Source organism: Eleginops maclovinus, chromosome 10 (genome assembly GCF_036324505.1).
Source record: "Eleginops maclovinus isolate JMC-PN-2008 ecotype Puerto Natales chromosome 10, JC_Emac_rtc_rv5, whole genome shotgun sequence".
Taxonomy (NCBI): domain Eukaryota; kingdom Metazoa; phylum Chordata; class Actinopteri; order Perciformes; family Eleginopidae; genus Eleginops; species Eleginops maclovinus.
Window position 1 is genome coordinate 3,915,129 of NC_086358.1, and position 22,328 is coordinate 3,937,456.

The 22,328-nt window shown below is 41.5% G+C and overlaps 1 protein-coding gene across 1 annotated transcript; it reads right to left on the reverse strand.

Moving 5' to 3' along the window:
- Positions 1 to 480: 480 nt before the first annotated feature.
- On the reverse strand, positions 481 to 21,017 carry ubald1a (UBA-like domain containing 1a). The gene is made up of 3 exons (XM_063892799.1): positions 20,758 to 21,017; positions 19,944 to 20,000; positions 481 to 2,747 (listed from the first exon to the last, which is right to left on the reverse strand). The coding sequence occupies exons 1-3, from the start codon at positions 20,863 to 20,865 to the stop codon at positions 2,427 to 2,429; spliced, it is 486 nt and encodes a 161-aa protein (XP_063748869.1). The 5' UTR covers positions 20,866 to 21,017; the 3' UTR covers positions 481 to 2,426.
- Positions 21,018 to 22,328: the final 1,311 nt, after the last annotated feature.

The window sequence follows — 22,328 nt, forward strand, 5'->3', positions numbered from 1 at the left end:
TTCTGGTTTAATTTGATAAAGTCAAATGTTTTCCTTGTACGAAAAAAGGCGTTATTTTACTGGCGTTCAAAATGTATATGTTCTACAAAGCTTTGGTCATACTGTGTGTGATTACGGTCCTGCCATAAAGCTCGTTTAAATTGAATTGGAGAGACAGACAGAGAGCGAGTAAGGTTTGTAGGACACGAGTGTGTAGTCCGGCTGGCTGACTGTATTAAATCCGGCTGGCTGAGAGGAAGCCAAGCGTGAGATTATGACGCATCCATCTTCCCACTGTCATCACACACACACACACACACACACACACACACACACACACACACACACACACACACACACACACACACACACACACACACACACACACACACACACACACACACACACACACACACACACACACACACACACACACACACACACACACACACACACACACACTAAATCAAGAGTAGAGCCAATATTCCGACACATGCCACATAGGTTGACATACAATATTTATTTAGGTTCACAAAAATGATAAGTTAATTATCAGGTAGTCCACAAATATTGTGGGAATGGTCTCATACAGTCATACAAGTGGGGGGGGGGAACATACATGAGAAACCATTTAGGAACAGGCCCACCCAGAAACGCTCTCTGATTTAACCAAATAAAGTATGAAGCATGGAAAAGGGTGAACTCAAACATTAGTCTAAATAATAAACAATAGGAAGCTTCTTGTTTATTCAGTATTATATCCATCATTTTGAAATAAAAAGACCCTCATCTATTCAAAATATCTCTTATTACTCTTGTATGAAATGGAAAAATAATGCAGGAGAAACTTAAAAGGGGCAGACCCTGTTCTCTAAAATATTGCCGTATATCAGGGTCCTCCCTGAATCGTCCCTCTGCGGTATCAATGGACCAGGGACCGGTCGAAATTAGAGATGGTGTAAACCCCCCCCTCTGCAGTACAGTATCTGAGGGTAAATATATATACTGTATATCTAAAGTAGTCTGTAGTGTCCCCAGATATTCGGTGGTGGGCTTCCCGAAGCTGCCCCGCATCCGTTTTCCTCTTTGTTTCTCATTTCTAACGAGACACTTTGTCCAATTTGGCCTTTTGAGTTTGACTCTGTAGAGAAACGCTCATCTGTTGCATCTCTATTAGCGCTGGGAATGAGACCCACCACCCCACCCTCCTCTTTAACTCCGACCCCCCTCCCATAAACACGTCTCGACCTCATGTATGTTTGCTACAAAAGATGTTACACGTTATGAACACATCATGCAAAGTTCTGCTTAACAAAGATGGAGACGTTTTTTTTTTACTCTTTTTTAAAAATCTTTAGCCATTTTTAGCTGCGTTTGATTCACTCTTTAAAAAAAAAATCAACCTGAAAGTCCCACCCCGTTTATTCAAAGCCACCTCCCTCACCCCTTTCAACAAAAACAGAACATTATAAACGATATTATATTAAACCATTATTTCTCACTTTTTTTTTCCTTGTATAATAACCCAAATCTTCAGAAAAAAGTATACAGTGGAGATTCAAACTGTGTCAGGAAAAAAGCCATCGCAGCGAAGGATCAGTGAGCATAAAGCTGCTGCCTTTAAGAAGCAAAAACCTTTAAAAACATCCTGCGGCGGCAACGCTTGGTTTAAGAATCCCTGATTGGCTGAAAGAAGTCAGGTGACCACCAGGTGAGGTAAGAAACGCCCCACCTTTGACGATGGGGATGACAGTATGGAGGTGTTTCCTCTAAACGCTAAATGCGTGTGTGTATTTGAGTGTGTGTGTGTGTGTGCGTATATATATATATGTATATATATATATGTATATGTGTGTGTGTGTATACAAACCCGCTCACATGGGTACACACCCACACTCAAGTGCGTGTTGATTTTTGAGTCAATCTCAAAACACTGCATTGCAAGTCCCTCTCTCCTCATGCAGCACAGAAACACAGAAACACCAGTGGCAACAAAAACAAACACTGGCTGAAAAAAAGATGTAAAATAAAGTAAAAACCTAAACAGAAAATCACTGTTGCTGCCTTGAATGTCCTCGAACATCACAGAGAATCCTTGGGCGTGACAATTTCTTAAAAATGTCTCTTTTTCTTAGTTCAATAATATCGTTCTTATCTATGTATTTACTTAGGAAAACTAACGAAGAGCTCTCTCTTATTACTATGTGTGTGTGCGTCTCTTTTTCTATTTTTCTATCGACATTTGCATTGGTTTTTCTCCTCTTCTTCAAAATGTCCACGTTGAGTTTTTCTTGGTTGTTGCGTAGTTTCCGTCTCAATCCGGGGAAAAAGACCAAAACCCATTTCTACCCATTATCATCTCCCTCCCTCCCTCATTACTCCCCCCGCCTCCCTGTTTCCCTCCCCAGGATTGGAAAAGGGGAGCTTTTTCAGTCCCGTGCTGCCCTTCATCTCTCTGCCTCCATCGCAACGCTAGCTTTTTGCTCCACCCCTGTGTGGGGGTTGACGCCCGTGGGCCAGGCGGGGCAGGGCTGCGTTGGGGGAGGCGGCCCCTGAGTCCAGAGTCCAAGAGGAGGCTGCGGCACATTAGGTACGTTTGGTGACACCCCCCAGCATCCGACCTGGGGGGGCGGGGGTGAGGTGGCCATGGAGGCGGGACTTCCTGCGCTGCTGCTGTTGAAGCTCTCGGACGCCTTCAGCCGGGAGAACATGGTCAACGCGTCCGGGAAGTTGGGGGGTGTCGCTGGTGTGTTGGCTGGGGTGCACATCTGAGAACATAGAGGGGAGCAGAGGGATTAATGCGTGTTCAAAACAGGGAGAAAATATTAGTCCTTTAATCAAGTAGATGATCAGTAAATCATAAGTATAGTATACATTTTTTACACTCTCAAGCATAATTACCAAAAGTAAACTGGTTCCAGCTTCTCAAATGTAAATACTGGGCTGGTTTTCTCAGTCTTATTTGATAGTACATGTATTTACTTTGGTTTTTGCTCTGACCATAACCAGCAGAAAAAAATGATAATAAAATTCAGTTTTATTGATAATAAAATCACGAGAGGAGTCGGTATCTTTTCTGCCTCTATAGTGGATTTCTTCCAGTACGATTGTTGACGTTCACTGTGAGATAGCGACTCTTTTAATAGGTTTCCACTCTTTAATAAGAACACAATGACACCAAGAACCTGGCTGATGAAGCTGCTGCAGAGGAGAAATCATGTTATTGTCTCTTCTCTGGCATGAAACATGGGCACGCACTAACAAACAGCCTCACAGGGTGCAGCACCAAAGCAGATTCAGGCATTGTTTGAAGGCGGATATCGCTCTAAAGGTACCGTTTGGTTTAACTGAAGGGGATTCCCATTGCGTCCCCAGAGGTTCATGATGAGGACATTTCGTTCTTTCGTTTACATCCACTTCCTGTTCAAACTATAATATGACGTTCAGTGTGATTTAGCAAACTTACACTGAGAATAACAGCTAGTCCTAGACACCTTGGTGAGTGTGTCCCCTGAGCTCTAACCTGCTCTGACCCTCTTTGTGCCACCGCTGTTATCGTTCTGATGCCAAGAGTTCCTTTAGCGGCGCACCCCAAACGCACACAATGCACCAGTGTGACAAAAAAAACAACACTACTGGCTAAAAGGGGATAAGAAAAACATGTTTGGCTGCACAGAAATAGCACATCTTCATCCTCCCAGCCTCTCACACACTGCCCCATGGCCTGCTTCCTCCTCTACGTCCCCCGTCCATTCGCAACCAGGAAAACAACAACCTACTGTACTCTACCCTACTGCAGGGGTGGAGTCAGCGTTAGCCAGGAGGTTTGCCATCGAAAAATAATTGCCTTCAGAGGGCAGGGACAACATGACACAATAACCCTAAATCACCAGGCCACAACAAAGGGAAAAGAGCTTAGTAACTGTAGCCATCAGGCTCCACAATAAAAAGTCAGCACAACCCGCAGTGTATCCACTATACCTACTGTGGACTTGCACCAACTCACTGATCATGTATACATATTTACCATAATCAGAATGATCCATGTCTGTATATATGTAAACACCTTTCACAGAGGCCCGATTCTGCTTATTTTTAAAGGTCGTCTTTGTATTTCGTGCCTCTACTGTGACATGTTTTGAAGTGCGTGGGAGAGAAACCCATTGTGTTATTTGGATGATTATCATCCTTGTTTGAATGGTACTTTTCCTACCCTGTGTTTCACCCTCCCTTATTGTTGCTGTTTGCCGCTTAGACACCTGAATTACCCTGCAGGGATCAATAAAGCTTTATCTAATCTTATCTCGATGATATAAAAGGACTTGTACTGAATGAACCTACTCTTGTTTTGCACACTTGCAAAGTTATACATTTTCTTAAATCACAAGTGTGTCTTTATTGTTATTTACCTGTGTATTTGTACAGTTTGACCTACTCTTTATTTTCAGTTCCCTGTGTAAGAGATTAATGAAGGTTTGTCTAAATGCGATGTACTGACGATGCAGTTCCAAAGGCATGGCTTAAACCAACTTTATAACCGTCTTTTGTGGTGTTGGTGGTTACTCCATTAAACTGGGGTTATACTCTTAAATTTCCCTCAGCATCTTCAAAGTGTTTTCTCCTCCACAACAAAGTCCAGATAACATTTGTGAAACGCATCATTTTCTGGAAATGGGAGTCATTAGCTCCATGATTCAACTCTGAGGCACAGCAGCTGCAGTCACACATGAGTACTGGACCAAAAAATGTTAACGTGCTGAAAAGGGAAAAAGCTGCACAACAACATTCCCGTCACCGGCGGACCCTCGCTATCTCATCCACCCTTGGCTCCATCACCCAGGATGCTCAGAAGCCGACTCCAGAAAAACAACAGCGTGACAGGAACGCCGACCCTCCCTTCGGGGGTGTAATCGGACCGCTCTGCCCCCTAAAAGTGCTGCGGCCTGCAGGTTGGTCCTGCGTTTTTTACAGTGTGAGACCCGGGCCGAGTTAGAGGCTCTCGGAGCGGCACGCTGTTATGAAAGGTGAGTGTGTCCACTGCGCAGGAAGCGCTGGCTCATGTCTCTCCGGCGGCTTCCTGCGGTAAAGAGACACTCTGGAATGCTGGAGTGACCTCTGTGATCCTTCCTGTTCTTGGCGAGCAGCGCTGGTAGGGTTTCTTTAAAACTCGTGATGAGTTCAGGGTCCGTTCTACTGGTGCTCAGGTACAATAACAAGTTCCATGCTTACTGGCCTGGAAGGAAAATGCTGACACATGACATTTCAGGTTGTCCGATGAGACCTTCATGTCTGACTAAGTCATCGATTTCAATTTAAAAATACGCCTATGACTACTACTGCTTCTGTCACACTCCTACCATGTAGTATCCTATATGTATGTTGTGTTAGTACTAAGTTGGTCATTTTATATTGTGAATTTAAAGGACAGTACAGATTTACAGCGTATCTCACTAATGCTTACATGTATGAATTGCTGTTTTGGTTTATTTGATTTAGCTGTAAAATCAAACGAAATGCCTTGATTAAAAGCTGCTTTAACAAGAGAGAATACACTATATCTAATCCTATAATATAATCCAATTTTATGTCATCTACACTCATACACAGACACCTGCAAAATCAGTTAAATGTGACGAAGTAAGGTATGATTATTTTGAGCTATTGATAATTACATTTACACAGAACAAACACTATCATATAAGCCGTTAAGGTGACACTAAATGACATATTCTGTGATATATTTTTATATCGCCCACTCCTAATTATGCACATTTATTGTTGGGCTTTTGCATAATTAACAGTAGATAAAACATTCAATTATAGAAGAGGAGGGTTGATCGGAAAAAACCACTTCAAGCACAATATCTGAGTCTCCATCTCACACAGTGAATAACACAACACACCTCTGAGTGTAGGCATGTGTGTGTGTGTTTGTGTGTGTATGTATCTTTGCAGGAGACCTTGGAAAAAGTCAGAGACAGTATCGACCAATGAGAGGATCTTTCTAGAGACACAGCAGCTGTCTCTGATTGAATCTGACTCAATCGGACTCACAGATCCTCAGACAACTTCAGCAGGTAGGTAATGATAATCCACAAACACAATGCAGTCTTCTACCAAACAAACGAGACACAAATATGGGATATGTGTGACATTAGTGTCCCGATTAAAGCGGATAGTAGAGCTGCACCATTTGGATAAAATAACTAATTGTGATTATTTTGACTCCATATTGCGCTCACATTTCAATGAGCTGTGCGACTTAGAAAACAGCATGTGAGGTAGAAACACACAGAGATTAGAGCACTGCCAGGATGCAGCATACTGAGGAAGCAGGTTACTGTGTGTTCTCTCTTTGTGCGTATTAAGCAGCCTAGCAGCGGATTAACCCTTGCTGAACCGAGCCGGCCATGGCACAAGAAATACTACTGCTGAGACGCTGTGTGCAGACCGAGGCTCACATCCAATTGGCTGATGTACAGCTGATGGACTGCAACCTGACGGTGATATTTCCTTAAGGAAATCACTACCCCTGTGCACATGTTCAAACACACTCATGCAGAGGGTCTGCAGAGGGTTGCGCCACACACACACCAGCACTATGGGATGTGAACATGGGGGTTCAATGGTATATTTGTGCAGCTTGGTTTGCAATAGGTTACTTGAAATGAAAAAAGTAGAAGATTGCAAAGAAAGGAATTTATCTAAATGAAATAAAACACACTGGGTGTTTAATACCTGGATGTTGGTCAAAAGTCAACTGTCTTTTTTAAATAATAAAGAAAACAAAACAAGACTCAAGAAATATTCAGATATCTTTTATCTAACACGATATATCTAGTCTCTATAAAATACTTATATATAGCCCAATCGAGGTGAGACTGGGAGTTAACCGAGTTTGTTTTCAACACATGAAACATTAACATTGGCAGAGGTGACAAAGAACTGAATCCGTGTACTATTTACTTTATTTCTCCTGCTTTCAGTGTAGGAATACTCAAACACTTTCCTTATGTATGTCATTTAAATGTACATACAATGTCGAGACTGATATTTGTAGGAGGTGTGTGTCATTTGTCTGGCATAATCCTATTCAACTTAGGTTTGCATCAATTTTCTGCAAGCCTTTAGGCCGGTAATCATGACGTTAGCAGTAACGAAAGAGCTGTGATGTTCGTCATCTGTTCAGTTATTTTGTATTGTATCAGGCTCACCAGATACACCGTTTCATTTACAAATCTGCTCCAACTTTTTCCTGCTTTAATAAAAACATGAATTCATATTCTTACCACGGTAATGGTCACGGGGTTAATTATTATCATCCTGAAAGCAGCTTAATTACACGGAAATCAAACTTGATAAGGACTATAAAACTGTGTAAGCAGCCTCGTCCGGCTCCATCGAGAACAATCAGCTGTGAAATATCTGTGTGCAAATATTGCGTAAATAAACAGCGACAGGGCAAGGCAGAAAACAAAGCACTGTTTATTCTGTGGGTGCATGTGGGATCTCTGCTGTTAGGAAACACAATGCGAGAGGTCTGCTGAGGTAAACGTGTTTCGAAATTGAGGCTACTGTGACACAGTTAAACGTCTCCAAAACACTTCAGAGCTGTAATTTGAGAAGAGACGGCTCAGTTAACCCAAACAAGGGGGTGTCTGTCGCCTTTAGAAGCTAACAATCTAGAAGGAATATTTAGGGGAAGAAATAATCAAAAAGGAAAAGAACCCCCACCCACAGCAGAACAGAAATACACAAGCTGTCCTTGTAGAGAAAGCTAAACCTTCAATAAACAATAAGAGAAACAAGCTGCTTTCTTCTTGCAGCTGCCTTTTATTAAAGGAGCCCGATTCTGCTCTATTTCAGGTATTTGTATTTAGTGTCTCTCCTGACATGTCTCCATGCTTTAATGTTCAGAAAGCTCTTTATTTTTCTCATACTGCCTGTACTGCAGCTCCTCTTTTCACCCTCTGTCTGAAACCAGAGCCCAGTCTGTTCTGATTGGTGAGCTGGCCGGCTTTATTGTGATCAAAGGCTTAGAGATGTCCCCTTAGCCTATCACGTACAATGTTTTGCAGCGCTAGCCAATAGAAAGGTTAGTAAACCATGTGATGTCACTATCTGGGATATGTTAGCCTTTGCAGACCATCTACATGCACACAAACCTATAATACACTAAAGGAAATGGAAAAACCCTCCAAAAAATATGAATAGACGTTTAATATTTGACCCTTGTTGCTGTAAATCTTATTATTCGATTTTATGACGGCCTTTTTCCATTTGACCTCCTTTAGTTTGTACTGTTTAGGCCATTTGATGTTTTAAAGTGTTATCTTACATTGTTGCGTCACATCGACTGCACCCCCCTAAACCCTTTTTTCTCTTACACTAATTCTTAATGCTTTTAAAGTTGTGTTGTTGTTGAAATGTTCTACATAAATAAACATGCATTGCTTTGATAAACGCCTGGAGGGACATTCAGGTGTCAGAGCAGCAACAGCAACAAGAGGGAAACACAGGATAGGACAGGTAGGAGTCACACGGGGCTAATAATTATAAAAATAATCATTCAAATGCAAAGTACGAGTGTAACACACATGCATGTTGCAGCACACACCACAGAAGGTGTGTTCCTGCAGGGAGGTCCAACCATTTCTGCAAGACACACAGATGGAGAGACGGTGAGAGAGAGAGAGAGAGTTTGTGTTGAAAACACAGCCAACAGAGAGGGTTGCCATGGGTACTGTTGTTAAGAGGAAGCAGTACAGATCTCCTGTTGACGGGACGGAGGAGATCTGTGGTGCGGTCCAGCCTCTCTTCAGGTCGTGTTTGCTGAGCCCAGCATGAAGAAAACGAAGGCTCAAAGGCAGCAGAACACTCCTCCGTTTGTCCTCAAATATGGAGGAGCTGTGGTTTCTAGTTTGTCACACTCGTACTGACTGCATTACTCAGATATATAAAGTGTTTGTCGGGCTCCAAAGGAGAAGCTTTCTATCCTCCTGCATACCTGTTCACAGGGTCCGGTTACCTCTCGTGACCCCCGTCATGTAATGTTGACCCCGGGGACACACACTCACACTCATCTCACTCCAGGTCCAGCTGTCACATTTTTAGAACAATTATGCAAGAAACGAAATGTGATCTGCTATAAAGCAGGCTTCCTCCCAGGGCTGCAGGTTCTGGAAGAAATAACTGATTTGGATTATTTTGACTGATATCGCAATCAGGATGTTGGAGAAAGTGATTGAAAGAGTCTCTAAAATACCTGCACCTCTTTGCAGCACCATTTTATCCAGAATAATATTATGCATATTTTACCTTTTCGATCTCAATAACATCGTGATTAATGGTGCAGCCCTACTTCCTTACAGACCAAGAATGTCAGATTAAATCAATATTTCCCAATTTCTAAAGCCAAACAAGGTCAACACTTCTCATATCATATCTCGTCTGCTCAACATCTCTGAGAGAAATCGGACTCGGTGGATCAGATATTGCTGTATTATTCGTTCTCTCATCACAATTTGTAAAACAATACTTTGATGGAAACTTAAGGAGTTGTTCTACATCATTCCCTGTGTTAGGAACGTTAGTATGAACCCAAAACATGTCTCCCCTCTCCATCTTTTCTCTCACTTCCCACTCTTTCTTCGGACTTCTCACACTGTAAGTCAGCACTTGCAGCAAACTGTGCTGAGACATGTGAGACAATAGGATTATGCAGAGCCTCGCCTATCAGCAACGCTTTATAGCTGTAACAACAACATCATCTTCCTACATGCAACATCACACTTGTCTTACATATACATAGTTGTAGATTTTTTTTAAGCTCTTTCCCAAGCTTTTCAAGATAAGATATTTATGACATTTGTGACTAAGAGTTCGGGTATTATTCACAATAACACATCCTGGCGGTGGCTGTTGAATGTGACTGTCAGGAAATGTTTCTTCACTGCAGCAAGTCTGCCAACTCCTTAGAATAACACATGGAGTACAACTGCAAAAACAAGACGGAGCATCTGCTTTAACGGCCACTTTAAGATCTCTTTTTGGTCATCTGGTGAACCAGAGTCACCCATGGTTTGAGGAATTCAGGGTTTTTCTTAGTAGAGTCTAAACTGATGATGAGGCAAAACTATTTATTTTTCGGGACAAATGTGTAGGATAACTTGGACTTACAGCTCTACATTAATCAAGGTATCCCTATCAGTAGTGGTTACACAATCACAGGTCACACAAGTAGAAAAAGGCTCCTAATCCAAATGATACACCCCGATTGATTGGAAAGTTCAGAGGAGGTAAAGCTGTACAACACTGGAAAGAACATCGAGTCCTATCAAATCCAATTAAGGATAAGAAAAGCAACGGAAGATATATGGACTGCTGCATACTGTATATTGTTGTATAACATAACAACCAAAATACCCCCCCAAAAGAAGTGTTTTATGGGCAAAAGAGGATAGGTGTTGAACAAGCTAAGACTAACAAGACAAATGGAGGTTGAACTTGGCCCAGGAGACACAAACTGGTGACTGCACCTCTTTTAACTGGTGGTTAGGGTGAGATATGAGGGAGGATGCTGAGCTTTCACCTTCATCAGGTCTGGACTAGTCTTTGGTGCCTCAATGTCAAACGTGTGCTTCAGGAAACAGTCCCTCCTTTTGTGTGGTTTGTTAGGACATGTGAGAACAATCCCATTCAAATCTGGAAACAGTGATAGTGCAGGACTGTGTCCACAGCGCTGCATACAGTACGTTAGACCTAGCAACTAAAAAATGACCACAAAAAGGAATGTTTTATGGGCAAAAGCGGACGAATGTTGGCCAAGACAAATGGAGGTTAAACTTGGCCTTGCCTGTGAAACGCCTCCTCGGTATATCAAGTTACTGGCACAGAGCACAGACGGCCATGTTTAGCTACAGTAAGGTTACGGGAACTGTTTTGACAACATGCTTCCCAAATATGTAACCTCAACAGATGACAGTTTACCAGGACTTTGTCCAAGCCAATAAACAAGCAACTAGTGAGGCTGTGTGGCATTCAACTACTGGCATAGGAGGCCGGATTTATTGTAATCTGGCAGTGAAAAGCTCAATGGCCACAAACAAGGATGCAAGAAAATAAACTTTCCCATTTATGGATTGTACAAAAGACATATTGTGGATGTGACTGCAGTTATTGCTTCTGCTGCAGTGCATTCATTAATGTAATGGTAGGGCTGATTCTGACGGATGCCCTGTGAGGACGGTGGAAATTAGGGGTAACTGGAAAAGCATGGCAGATTAAAGTTAATAAAAGAGAGAAGCAAGAACGGGGAAACCAACAGAATCCCAGTGGGAGAGTAGATGGAATAAAGAAGAGGAAGGCAGGCTGAATAAACCATCGTTAAATTAACTGCACATGATTCTGCCCGTTAAATGTTTAAAGAGGGAGTGTTTCTGAGATGTAGCCTAGCACTGCTTTCTGTTTGTAGCTGCAGAGCTGCAGTCGGATCTCAACGCAACCACGATGCATTACCAAGCATGTGACGGTGCTGTGGAGGATTATCAGGTGCAAAAAGAAATGATTAACTCAAATATGTTCATGTATAACCGAGTTAGAAATGGAGACCTTTCCTAAAAAAACAAACCAAAGAATGCCAGGCAACAGCAAATATCTGCTTTGTATGGTTTGACCCATTTGGACTAAACTTAGCCTTTACTGTTTTTCCCCACCTGATAATACAGATCTTAAATAAACAAAACAAAAGCTATCTTAATGTGGTGACAATTAAAGCTACATGAACTTCCTTTTATCTCAGAGATCCATTTCTTTGCCAACATCCTCTCAAATCTGAGCATGAAAAGCTATTCCTTTACACCTTGCCTGTTTAATGGAGGTTTTATTTATTACAACCAATAAAGACACGCTCTCTAAACCAGAAAAGCCACTGTGCCTCTCTGTTTGTGTGTCCCCATCAGCAGGAGGTGACAGTCAGGTTTTATGGGAGTGGCTGGACGTCAGAAATACATGTTGTTTTCTTGAACTAAATAAAGGAAGCTGACAGGTGCTGCTGTAAGTGCCCCTTCCTCACCCATGACCCCTCAGTCCCGCAACCTCACCCAGATTCCAGCAGCTGAGCCCGGAAGTGAGTTAATATTATATACACTCAGGGATATGTTTGGGTTTGTGCTCACCAGGGACTCAGTGGATCATAAGCCAGGCTGTGTATTATCACACTGTGCAAGAGTAAGAAGAATGAAAACAGAGGCAGGAAGATCATAAAGGAAAAGAAAAGGGAAGGTCGGAGAACTGGGTCTGAGTGGGGCTCACAACAACGGCTAACACGCTAACAATAGGTGTTCAGTGGCCCACTCATATCTAGAAAAAGGGGTTTGGCCTGTCTACTGGTAACGGTCTGGCAACAGAAACTTCTAGGCCAAAGGTCGTCGTCAGGCAGAACAACATATTCATGATGAAACTCAAACACAGCAAGCCAAAATCCTTCTTAAAGCTATGCATACCCTGTAGATCTACTTTAGAGTTACTTAGAAATATCAGGGTTTCAGCTTCCAGTTTAAATTGGAACCAGTGAACTAAACCACAAAGATTTTGGGGGAACGTTTATTTTTACTTTTTAATCAGAGGGGATTCTGGGTTTTGAGACAAATAAAACCAAATGACTATATAAATAAACTAAATTAAGTATAATGTGCAGAAAAAGGATCAAATAAAATATGGAAAAACAAAAAGACAAAATAAAATAGAATAAAATAAGTTAGAATAAAAATGTGAATATAATAAATTGAAGTTAAAGTACAAAATGGGCAAAATATAATTAAATAGTTCTATAAACATTTTAAATTTGAGTAAAAATGGGCAATAAAAAAAGATAATAAAACAGAATAAAGAACATTAGTAGTTAAAGTAAATAACTGCAACTTAAAGATAAAATCGAATAATATTAAATAAAAAAACATAAGAAGTTAAATTTAAAAATGGGGACAATGTCCAATATATAGCAAAAATAAATATTTAATGACAGAACTGCAAGTTAAAGAGGGATTAAGCGGCTGATGGTGAAATAAGTCCAGTCAGTCTTAGTGATCTAACGTGGGAATCCAAGAGGAAGCGGGATCTAATGGTGGCTGGTAATGAGTTAACTGTCATGATTGTAAGTCAGGGAATTAGAAAAGGGATACACAAGGCTGAAGAAGGTGACAGCTCAGGAATAGTAGGACAACTGCAGCAGTGAGATGAGCTGAGCCACTGCAGTGCTACAGATAAGAAAAGAGGCCACTGAAACACAATGACAACACGCACTTTATGCAACAGACAAATTCCCATGTGCTGCTTGTCAATCCTCCAAAATAAGCCTAACCCCTGTGTGAGTTCATGTGTGTGTGTGTGTGTGTGTGTGTGTGTACTCAGTGACTCCAAGAAACAGTGTGAAACTTAATCTAACTCATGAACACATCTGGTCCTTGCACAGTCATCCCACATGGATTCCCATTCCCAGAGTCCCTGTACAGCCAAATTTCCTGTGTGTGTGTCTGCATACACGCCTATGTGTGTGTGTGGTTGGGTTTCTGGGAAGCCGTGCTCCAGGAAACATGCAGGGCAACACGCTGGAACATGCTGAGCACAGGCCGAGCCTTTTCAGATGTGGCTGGCATTGCTGAACGACACACGGCTTCAGACAACCACAGACTGTGGCCGCTCCATGACGGCAAAAATCATAATCATGTAGCTCATATGTTTAGCTTACAACATATTGAGGTTATAATGTAGGGATTACAGTTACTCATTGACTTTGGAAACATTTGTTAAACTTCCCCAAGCTTTACCACGGTTTTTTCAGGAACTTTAATGTAATTCTTACTTTAAATTTAGCCTCTCTCTTTCCGTCATCTGACTAAACATACCACAGCCTGGCAGAGAGGGGGTTTAGGCTTTCTAGGGAACAGTGTTTCCCACAGGATTGTGTGAGAGTGTGGTGGGTGGACCTGGAATACAGGGGGGTCCGGGGGCATTCTAGCATGAATGAAATGTACTTTTGAAGGGTGAATGGGTAAGTGGCGCGCCTGATTAACAACACAAGACAAAAAGAGAGCGTAATTGTATGAGCGACACAATTAATGATCTTGTGTTCCCTTTGACATACTACGACACACAACCATGCACATACAGGCACAGATAAACCCATTAACAACATAAACAGATATGATTTCATTTGAAACACATTGCTGCATGCACCCTCCTGGGACCTTAATGCACACAGACTTATAACTACAAAAAATGGAAGCTGGATTTCACTTGGGTCTGCACTTAATAAACTTCTGTAAGCAAATGTCTGCAGAGGAACAGAGAGCACCTTGTTTCTTTTGTGGCAGAGACACAAAGCAGCACTGTGGTGTTGTATCATCTACCCTAATACCTTGCTGTTAGCCTATTTTACATTAAGTAGAAGCTATTGATTCCTCACTGCTATTTAAAAAACAATCAAAGTTTCTTTTATATAGTTTAGTCAGCCTTCCTCCATCTCGTGCAGGGGGATGATGAACGCATATAGAGAGAGGACAGTCGTCCACGCTGTCATGATTTATGAAGGTAATTATACCCCTGCTCTTCTGCATGGGCACACCGCACTCTTCGAATCTCTCTGAGATCTTACAGGGATGAGAATAGTACAGATCTTTCTTTTTTATGGCCACACCCGGACACCATAACTGACTGTTTGTAGTTACCAGAAACACTCCTTTAAAAACATGCACACAAAAACCCTGATCTTTTTCTTCTGCTGGGTGTTTATATTGCCAGGAAACAGCCATAAACAACCTCACGCCTCCTTTTATCACCGCCCTGCTGTGCCCAATACAGTCCTGCTACGTCACGTTTAGCTAGTACTGAACGTTGCCCTTCATAAAATGAAAGTTTCATTCACTCCGTGCGTGAGGGTGGTGACACCAAGTGTTTACAGCACAATTAACAAAGTGATCATTTTCAACAATAAGCTGTTTTTCTTCTTCATGATTCTGTGGGTTTGCAGAATATAGGCCGGGCTGGGTTGTGTTGACCAAGGGGAGGAAACAGCAAGAATTCTTCAAATGACTTACTGCTATTATACTATTACGCTCATTTAGGTAAAAGACAGAAAAGGACTCAAGCACAAAACCTGGAAAAGAATTCAAGGACTGCAAAAAGAGCATTAATTAGAAAAACAGAACTAGAAGTGAGGCGGCATTATAAAACAAAGTATGTAATGACTTAAACAAACGCATTCTTTTCTATAGATGATCATGTTCTGTCTCTACTGCGACATGTCTGCATGCTTTAATGTTCAGAAAGCTCTTTATGTTTCTCATACTGCCTGTGCTGCAGCACCTCTTTTCACCCTCTGTCTGAAACCAGAGCCCAGTCTGCTCTGATTGGTTAGCTGGCCGGCTCTGTTGTGATTGTTCAACCAGCTAAGAGATGATGTCCTGCACCTTAGCCTATCACGTACATTATGTTGGATCGCTAGGCAATAGAGGCGTTAGTGTAACATAGTGATGTCATTTCCAACGTTCTTTTATTGAACAAATTGAAGACTAAAATCGTCAAAAACTTTAAATAAAATGGTGCTTTCCTCGTTTCAAGGTGCAGTATGCAAAGTGTTTACCCCCACAATAATGAACAAACATCTTGCAGCAACTACAGCGGTTTCTTTTCTTTGTCTTCTACATGCAGGGATAACGACATATCAAAGAGAGAACAGGAAGGGGATAAACTGTACGAGCGCAGATATGAGAGGATATGAAATATTTGAGATAATTTCTACCCCCCTGACCTACTAAAGATAACATACTTTAACATCACACCACACTCCAGACTTTACTGCAGGGCTGCCGCATGAAGACCCTCTTTATTCAAACGGCCATAACTCCTGGAGAAATTACACACATGTGAAGCGGGCTTTGTGGCTCAGCTCGGCCGTTTCCCCGTCACATGAGGGGGTCACATGTTTCCAGACAGCAGTGGAAGTCATCCAGCGGGGCTACTTCCTCCTCACATGAGGATTCACTCACTTTATTGTGACTGTATACACCCCCCACACACAAGTATTCATCATGGAAACGCTGATATTGATGTTTTGTGTCAGTGTTTTCCTTCCAAATTCAATAAGACATATACTCAAAGATAGACGGATGTTACACGGTCCAGACGTCATGATTAAGGCACAAATGCTGACACAACGTTTCCATTAGTTGCTCAAGTGCATCTATTAGTAGCCATTTTTGGGCCTTTTCCTACAAATGACAAATGGTTTCTCTCTATATTATGATTCTGCTTTGAATAAACAACGACTTTTCCGATCGCACAACAAGTATCAGAAATAGCTCAGACTTTATATGGCAATTCATTTCAAAATGCCTGAAAATGGAGATTTGGGGAATATTTGGTGATTCATTTTCATCTAAAAGTGGCAAAAAAAATGTACCCTGCTTATCTCTGTGTTTGATTATATAAAACTGAATACTCAGATTTTGGAACTACAAAACAAGACATTAAGAGACATTTTTCTTGGACTATGAGGAACTGGAAAGCACATTCCGGACGTTTCATTGACCGAGGTAAATCTAGAAAACAATCTGCAGATTTTCTTGGCACATTCCTAGAATATGCATGAAAACTAAAAAAAGGAAGGGTGCAAGAAAATGTGCATAATATTTACTAAGTAGGATTAGCATCAAACAGCCAGGAGCCACACATACAACTCGTGCATTAAGAGTGTGAACGTGCTGATCCGCTGTTTCTGTGGGCGGTTACTGCTTTTGAGATTCGTGCTAAAACAAGATGATGAGGACGGGGCATGATTACAAAATCCTCTGACAGTAAACATAAACAGCTAATTGAATTTGAGAGCCTTGATTCGCCTCTGTAAACAGACTGAGCTTAAGAGTGTATATAAACTAAAGAGAGTGTTGTGTTTCTAGGGGAGAGCGGCGCCCTGTGCTGTGAAAGGGTCCATTTTGGGTCGGTGTGAGCTTTGCATCCCGTAGGAATGTGGTGCGGTTGCAGCGTTTGTAAAGGCAGGGTGTGTGCAGAGGAGAAAACTGGGAGTAGACGGGGAGAGGTTGCACAAAAAAAAAAAACACAGATCAGGTTGGATTGAGCTGATGTGTCCATCATGTAACCAACTGAAGATGTAAGCCTTTAGTCCTATTTGCACGGGACCAGTGTAAACTAGAGACCTCTAGTCATTTACAATCATGGCAGCAGGTCGTCTGTCATCATAATCCGAGCAAATCTATCCTTAAAAAAATCCCACCGTGAATAACCTTAAATAACTTCATATGGGTTTGGGTTTTTTTCTGCCTCATTCCCAGTATAGAATATAATATTATAGATTATAATATATTTATAAATACAGTTTTGACCCCATTTTTGCAAGTTCAGGGGCTCCAGAGTCAGAGGGCTTCATTAATATTATATCAGCATAAATATACATATAACATAATACACAGTATAAATATTAGTCTGTACTTTACTCAGATTGAACAATAATCCACCAGATATATATTCAAGAATAAGCATCTGCTTTTGTTCAAAGTAACAATATCAAATGTATAAATATAATATGATATAGACCTATATTATTGACGAAGACCTTTGTTGCATTGTCTGTGCAAATGGGTCAGCATAACCCCGAGTTTGCCCCGCCAAAATGCTGTGAAAACTGTCATTTATAATGATTTAATATAATATACTTTATAATATTATATTCCGGACTGCCGAAGGGGCAAAAAGAAAGCCTGAAAAATACAAAACACTAATAAATATGTACAATATAAACAGTTTTTATCCCTTTTGAATGAGCAAAAAAACAGACTTAAAAGTCATTTGTAAATCAAATGAGCTCCCCTGGTAATACTAGCACTGTGCAAATAGCGTTTTTGCATAGCTTTTATTCAAAACACAGATTATAAATAGAATATCTGTCCGAAATCCATTATGTGTTAATGAAACAGACATACTTTACACAACAAACTGAGTCTTTAATGCATGTCTGTGCAGAGACGGCAGCTCTGTTACATCGTGTGCCAGAGCACAGGCACTCCCCTGGGTCTGGGAGCGCTAAAAGGAAATAATAATGACAAGGGCTTTATTTAAATCCTCCGCCCACCACTGCATTATACAAGACTTTACTGATGAGTAAGCGAGCTCACCTCACATTTGATATTTGATACAGGGTTTAAACCTCTGAAACACAATGCACAAATGATGCATTAGTGAAGCGCAGGTAAACAAAATCAGACGTGATGGCTAACAACCTGAATGCTTTCCTACAAATTCTCTAAACAATTTGCTAAACAACAGTGATTTGTTTCCAGGATGTTACATGGGAGAGTGACAGCTTCATATAATGCTCGGCCTCAAAAACATTAGCATAACCGTATCCATAAACTAGCTGACCTACATGACGTCCTAACCCGCAGCGCTGCCAAGAACTGAGCGTCTGCAGGCTATCCGTCGGGGCCGTTTGGGCTTGGGCGAGGCCTCTAGCCAAAATAGCAATCTCAAGGATGAGTTCAGTTTGTGTGTCGCAACCCAAAACATTGCCGCAACAGCATGTGCAACCGAAAAGTAACCTTATGTGTTCTGTTTGCACTCTAAACCAAATCTAGAGATAGGGAGGGAGAGCAAAGTGGATTAGATCTGTATACCCATGAACACTGCGGCCTGATAAGCTGCAGGGAGGTTGGACCCGCTGCCCTACTGTAGTACTGTTGTGACACACACCGACACACAAACAGCCACTGCAAAATACAAATGCATGCATGGTAAATATGCAGGGAATATGGCATAAAAAGGGAACTTGTGATTATGCAAGAACATGTCTGTAACAAGAACACACAACGCTTTTCATTATCCAGTGTCTGCAGCAATCAAGCTCAGCGCTATTTGGCACAGAGAGCAGAACAGCTCTTGGCAGATTGTTTACTCTCTAAATTAAAGTGAGACGTTTCATGAGCTAAATAGAGCGCTGAGATGCTGTTATTTACTGATCAGGTAATAAAAGAGGACTGGATGTCTTTGGTATAATAAAGCGGCTATAATAATGATCCAGCTCAGTGTGAGCCGTTCCTATGCTGACTGGCGATACTGCACACCTCGGAGTCTATAAATGCACACACACTCTCACACAATGCAATAAAGATCAAATCCTCTATTATCCACCATCTCCTCCCTCACTTTAGCAGTTTGATGGCTAAACGCACACACAGACAGAGCTTAAAAATGATCTACAGTTGCAGTCCGAAAATCCCCCCATCTCTATGTCATGCTAGGGCAGCTGTTGCTGGATGCTGCGATGTATGCAGCTGCAAACAAAGGCTTGTGTGCTGCTGCTCTAAAAGCCCAAATACTGCTAATGTTTCATAATGTCCAACCTCTGTGCATGTGTGTGTGTGTGCGTGTGTGTGTGTGTGTGTACAGACTCTTTCTGTTTTGTCTGCCCTGATATACATGGTGGTGTCGAGGGCAGCAATAACCCAATCAGCCGAGTAACTCAAGGCAAATGCAACTGCAAGGGGATCTATTTGTGAGAGACAGCTGTCCTCTTCCTGGAAGGAGACATTTTTCTCTGTCCTGACCAGAAACTGAGGGGGGGTTCCTTCCTTTTTGCCCCTCAGTTGATACAATGCATTAAAAAAAGAGGTGATTTCCTTACATCTATGTTTCTCCTTCCCTTTTATTGTGGCACACACACACTCACACTGTATTCTCTCTCAGTGCTGCTGCCTGCATGTCTGCCTGTGTGTTTATTTCTGGAAGCTCACAACATGGCCGACATGTGCTTTGTTATTGTTAGTACACCATCATCCCTGTTGGCCTATAGGGGCTGGTTATCCTCCCCCATCCCACTCCAAACACCACTAGAGATAAGGATGTATGATAATTACATAAACAGAACAATGAATAGCATGTATATTACCACTCACCATTTGATGATGGCCGTATGGAATATTTGTTTCTTGAAAAAAGGCACTGAGAGCAGTCTGTAATGACAAAACACATGAGATAAAGGACATTTTATGGGGTTATTGGAATGTTTAACGGAAAATGCATTGTACAGACAATGCGCATGTCGATGTAAATATAAAATAAACAATACAAAGAGCTTGCAGCGAGGACAGACACATCTATACTCGCTTCACTGCAGACTAAACAATGATGCACTCTTTTGCAGGATGGTCGATACAACACGACGGTCACCTTTAGATAGGTGTATAAAAAATAACATTAGCAGCGAATATGTACAAACTCATACGAATAGAAAAGACATTAGAGTATCTGAATTACACACAATATAAGAAAATACTGAATACATTTGAATGCTCTTCACAATATACTATTTCCCTAGGCGACATAAACATAATATACTACACAATGTATTGCGTAATAGCTCGGTGGCCTCGCCTGTGTGCACGGCTGTCATGTGTCGGATTATAGTATTTAATCTAGAGTAAAGTCTAATTGGATATACTAGCTGTACGCTTACTGTGTTACTCTGTGTTCCCTGCTGTTCAAATATACATAAACCACACTTCAAATTTTAAAAAAGTGGGCCAAAAACGGACACTAAATTCTTTGTTTTGTGTTGAAATAACACAGCCTGGAAAAGTGGCAGTTAGCTAGCAGTTTGAACTAACGGTCGGCTGAAACTAACGTCCGTGTTGCTATCGTTACCCCGTCTATTACTAAGGATTTTTTAAGGCTTTTTTCAGGTGTTTTTTGCTCCTTTTTTTTTTTTACCTCAAACTGCCAATGTGCCGCCTGTAAAAGCTGCTTCGCTTGGTCTGCCGCACAACCCGCCGCCAGGACGAACTGGTTAATCATGACTTGATGTTTGAGTTCATCCATTTTTCGACAAAAAGCCCGTGTCCGTGTGCTACAGACTTTCAAACCGTCGTCTTTTATTTCCTTCTCTCTTGCTTCACTCAAGTTGTATTCCGTTTCTACTGCCTCAGTCCTCCACCATTACAGCCGGTTGAGCAAACACAAATATTTACTGTAGGAGCGGTAGTGGAAGGGGTAGAAATGCGTGATTGACAGATGGGTACAGCCAATCAGGAGAGAGCATCGCCCGGTGGGATTTGTAGTCTTTTTGTTCTGGCTCGTCGTGGCTTTAATCAGAATTCCTTTATTCGTCCCACAGACAGAGGTGGAAGAAGTACTCAGATCTTGTACTTAGGTAAAAGTGGAAATGTCAAAGTGTAGGAATACTCTACAAGTAAAAGTCCTGCAATCAAAACGTATTGGCATTCAAATATACTTAAAGTACCCAGATTAAAAGTACTCAGATTGGCCCATTTCATAAACATATATATTATATGCTTTGATGACAATTATTGATTGATTAAAGTATGATCAAAGCTGTTAAAGGGGAATACTATTTTATACAAAAAGGCATACACATCATATCAAAAAACCCCACTGAAGTTACCCCTAGGGATAAATAAAGGTTCTTCTCCTTCTTCTTCTTCTTCTTGGAATAAAAATTATAAAAATGTACAGTCCACATTCAGGAAGATAAGTAGCAGCAGTGTTGATCAAATAAAACAAGTGTAACAATGGCAGATAACAATTGTAAAATGATATATTGCACACACAGGTTCGTGTTACAGTAATATTATGGTCTAACTAAGAAGTAGCAGCCAGTATAATAACAATGTCAAATAGGTAAATCCTCAATCAATCAAAAAGTGAACATGAATCATCATCATATGGCGTTCAAATCACTGCAGAGGAGGGACATCCCCACTTCAGTCGTCTGACACACGGTTTGTTTTGGACTACAACTCCCGTGAGCCCTCGCTTTGTTTGTAAAGCTCCAGAAGGCAGACTTTTTGTGAATGACGGCCGCTCTCGTCCAATTCCCAGCTGCGCTGTGTCACTACCTCGCCAAATATGGTAAACAAACCCACCAGCGCCAATTACATCGCTCCGAGTTAAAATAGGGACAGCCGACAGTCAGGGTGCTTATTCAGAAGCATCGTGTCTACGCTTTTCAGCTTATAAACCACTGTGTGTGTGTGTGTGTGTGTGTGTGTGTGTGTGTGTGTGTGTGTGTGTGTGTGTGTGTGTGTGTGTGTGTGTGTGTGTCTCATCTTTGCCGCAGTTTATCTGCACACATCAGCACAGACTGCGGCGTTATTGAAAAATGTTTGCCTCCCTCCATTTCTCCTTTTTGAGTAACGAGTACATTTGCATTTTTCTTTAAATGGTTGCACAAGAAGCTAAAGCATGTTAGGTTTGAAATAGTGTTGCAATAAAGATAGATGGTACCTTTACACACCAGGCTTCATCCAGAATGTCATTTTCAC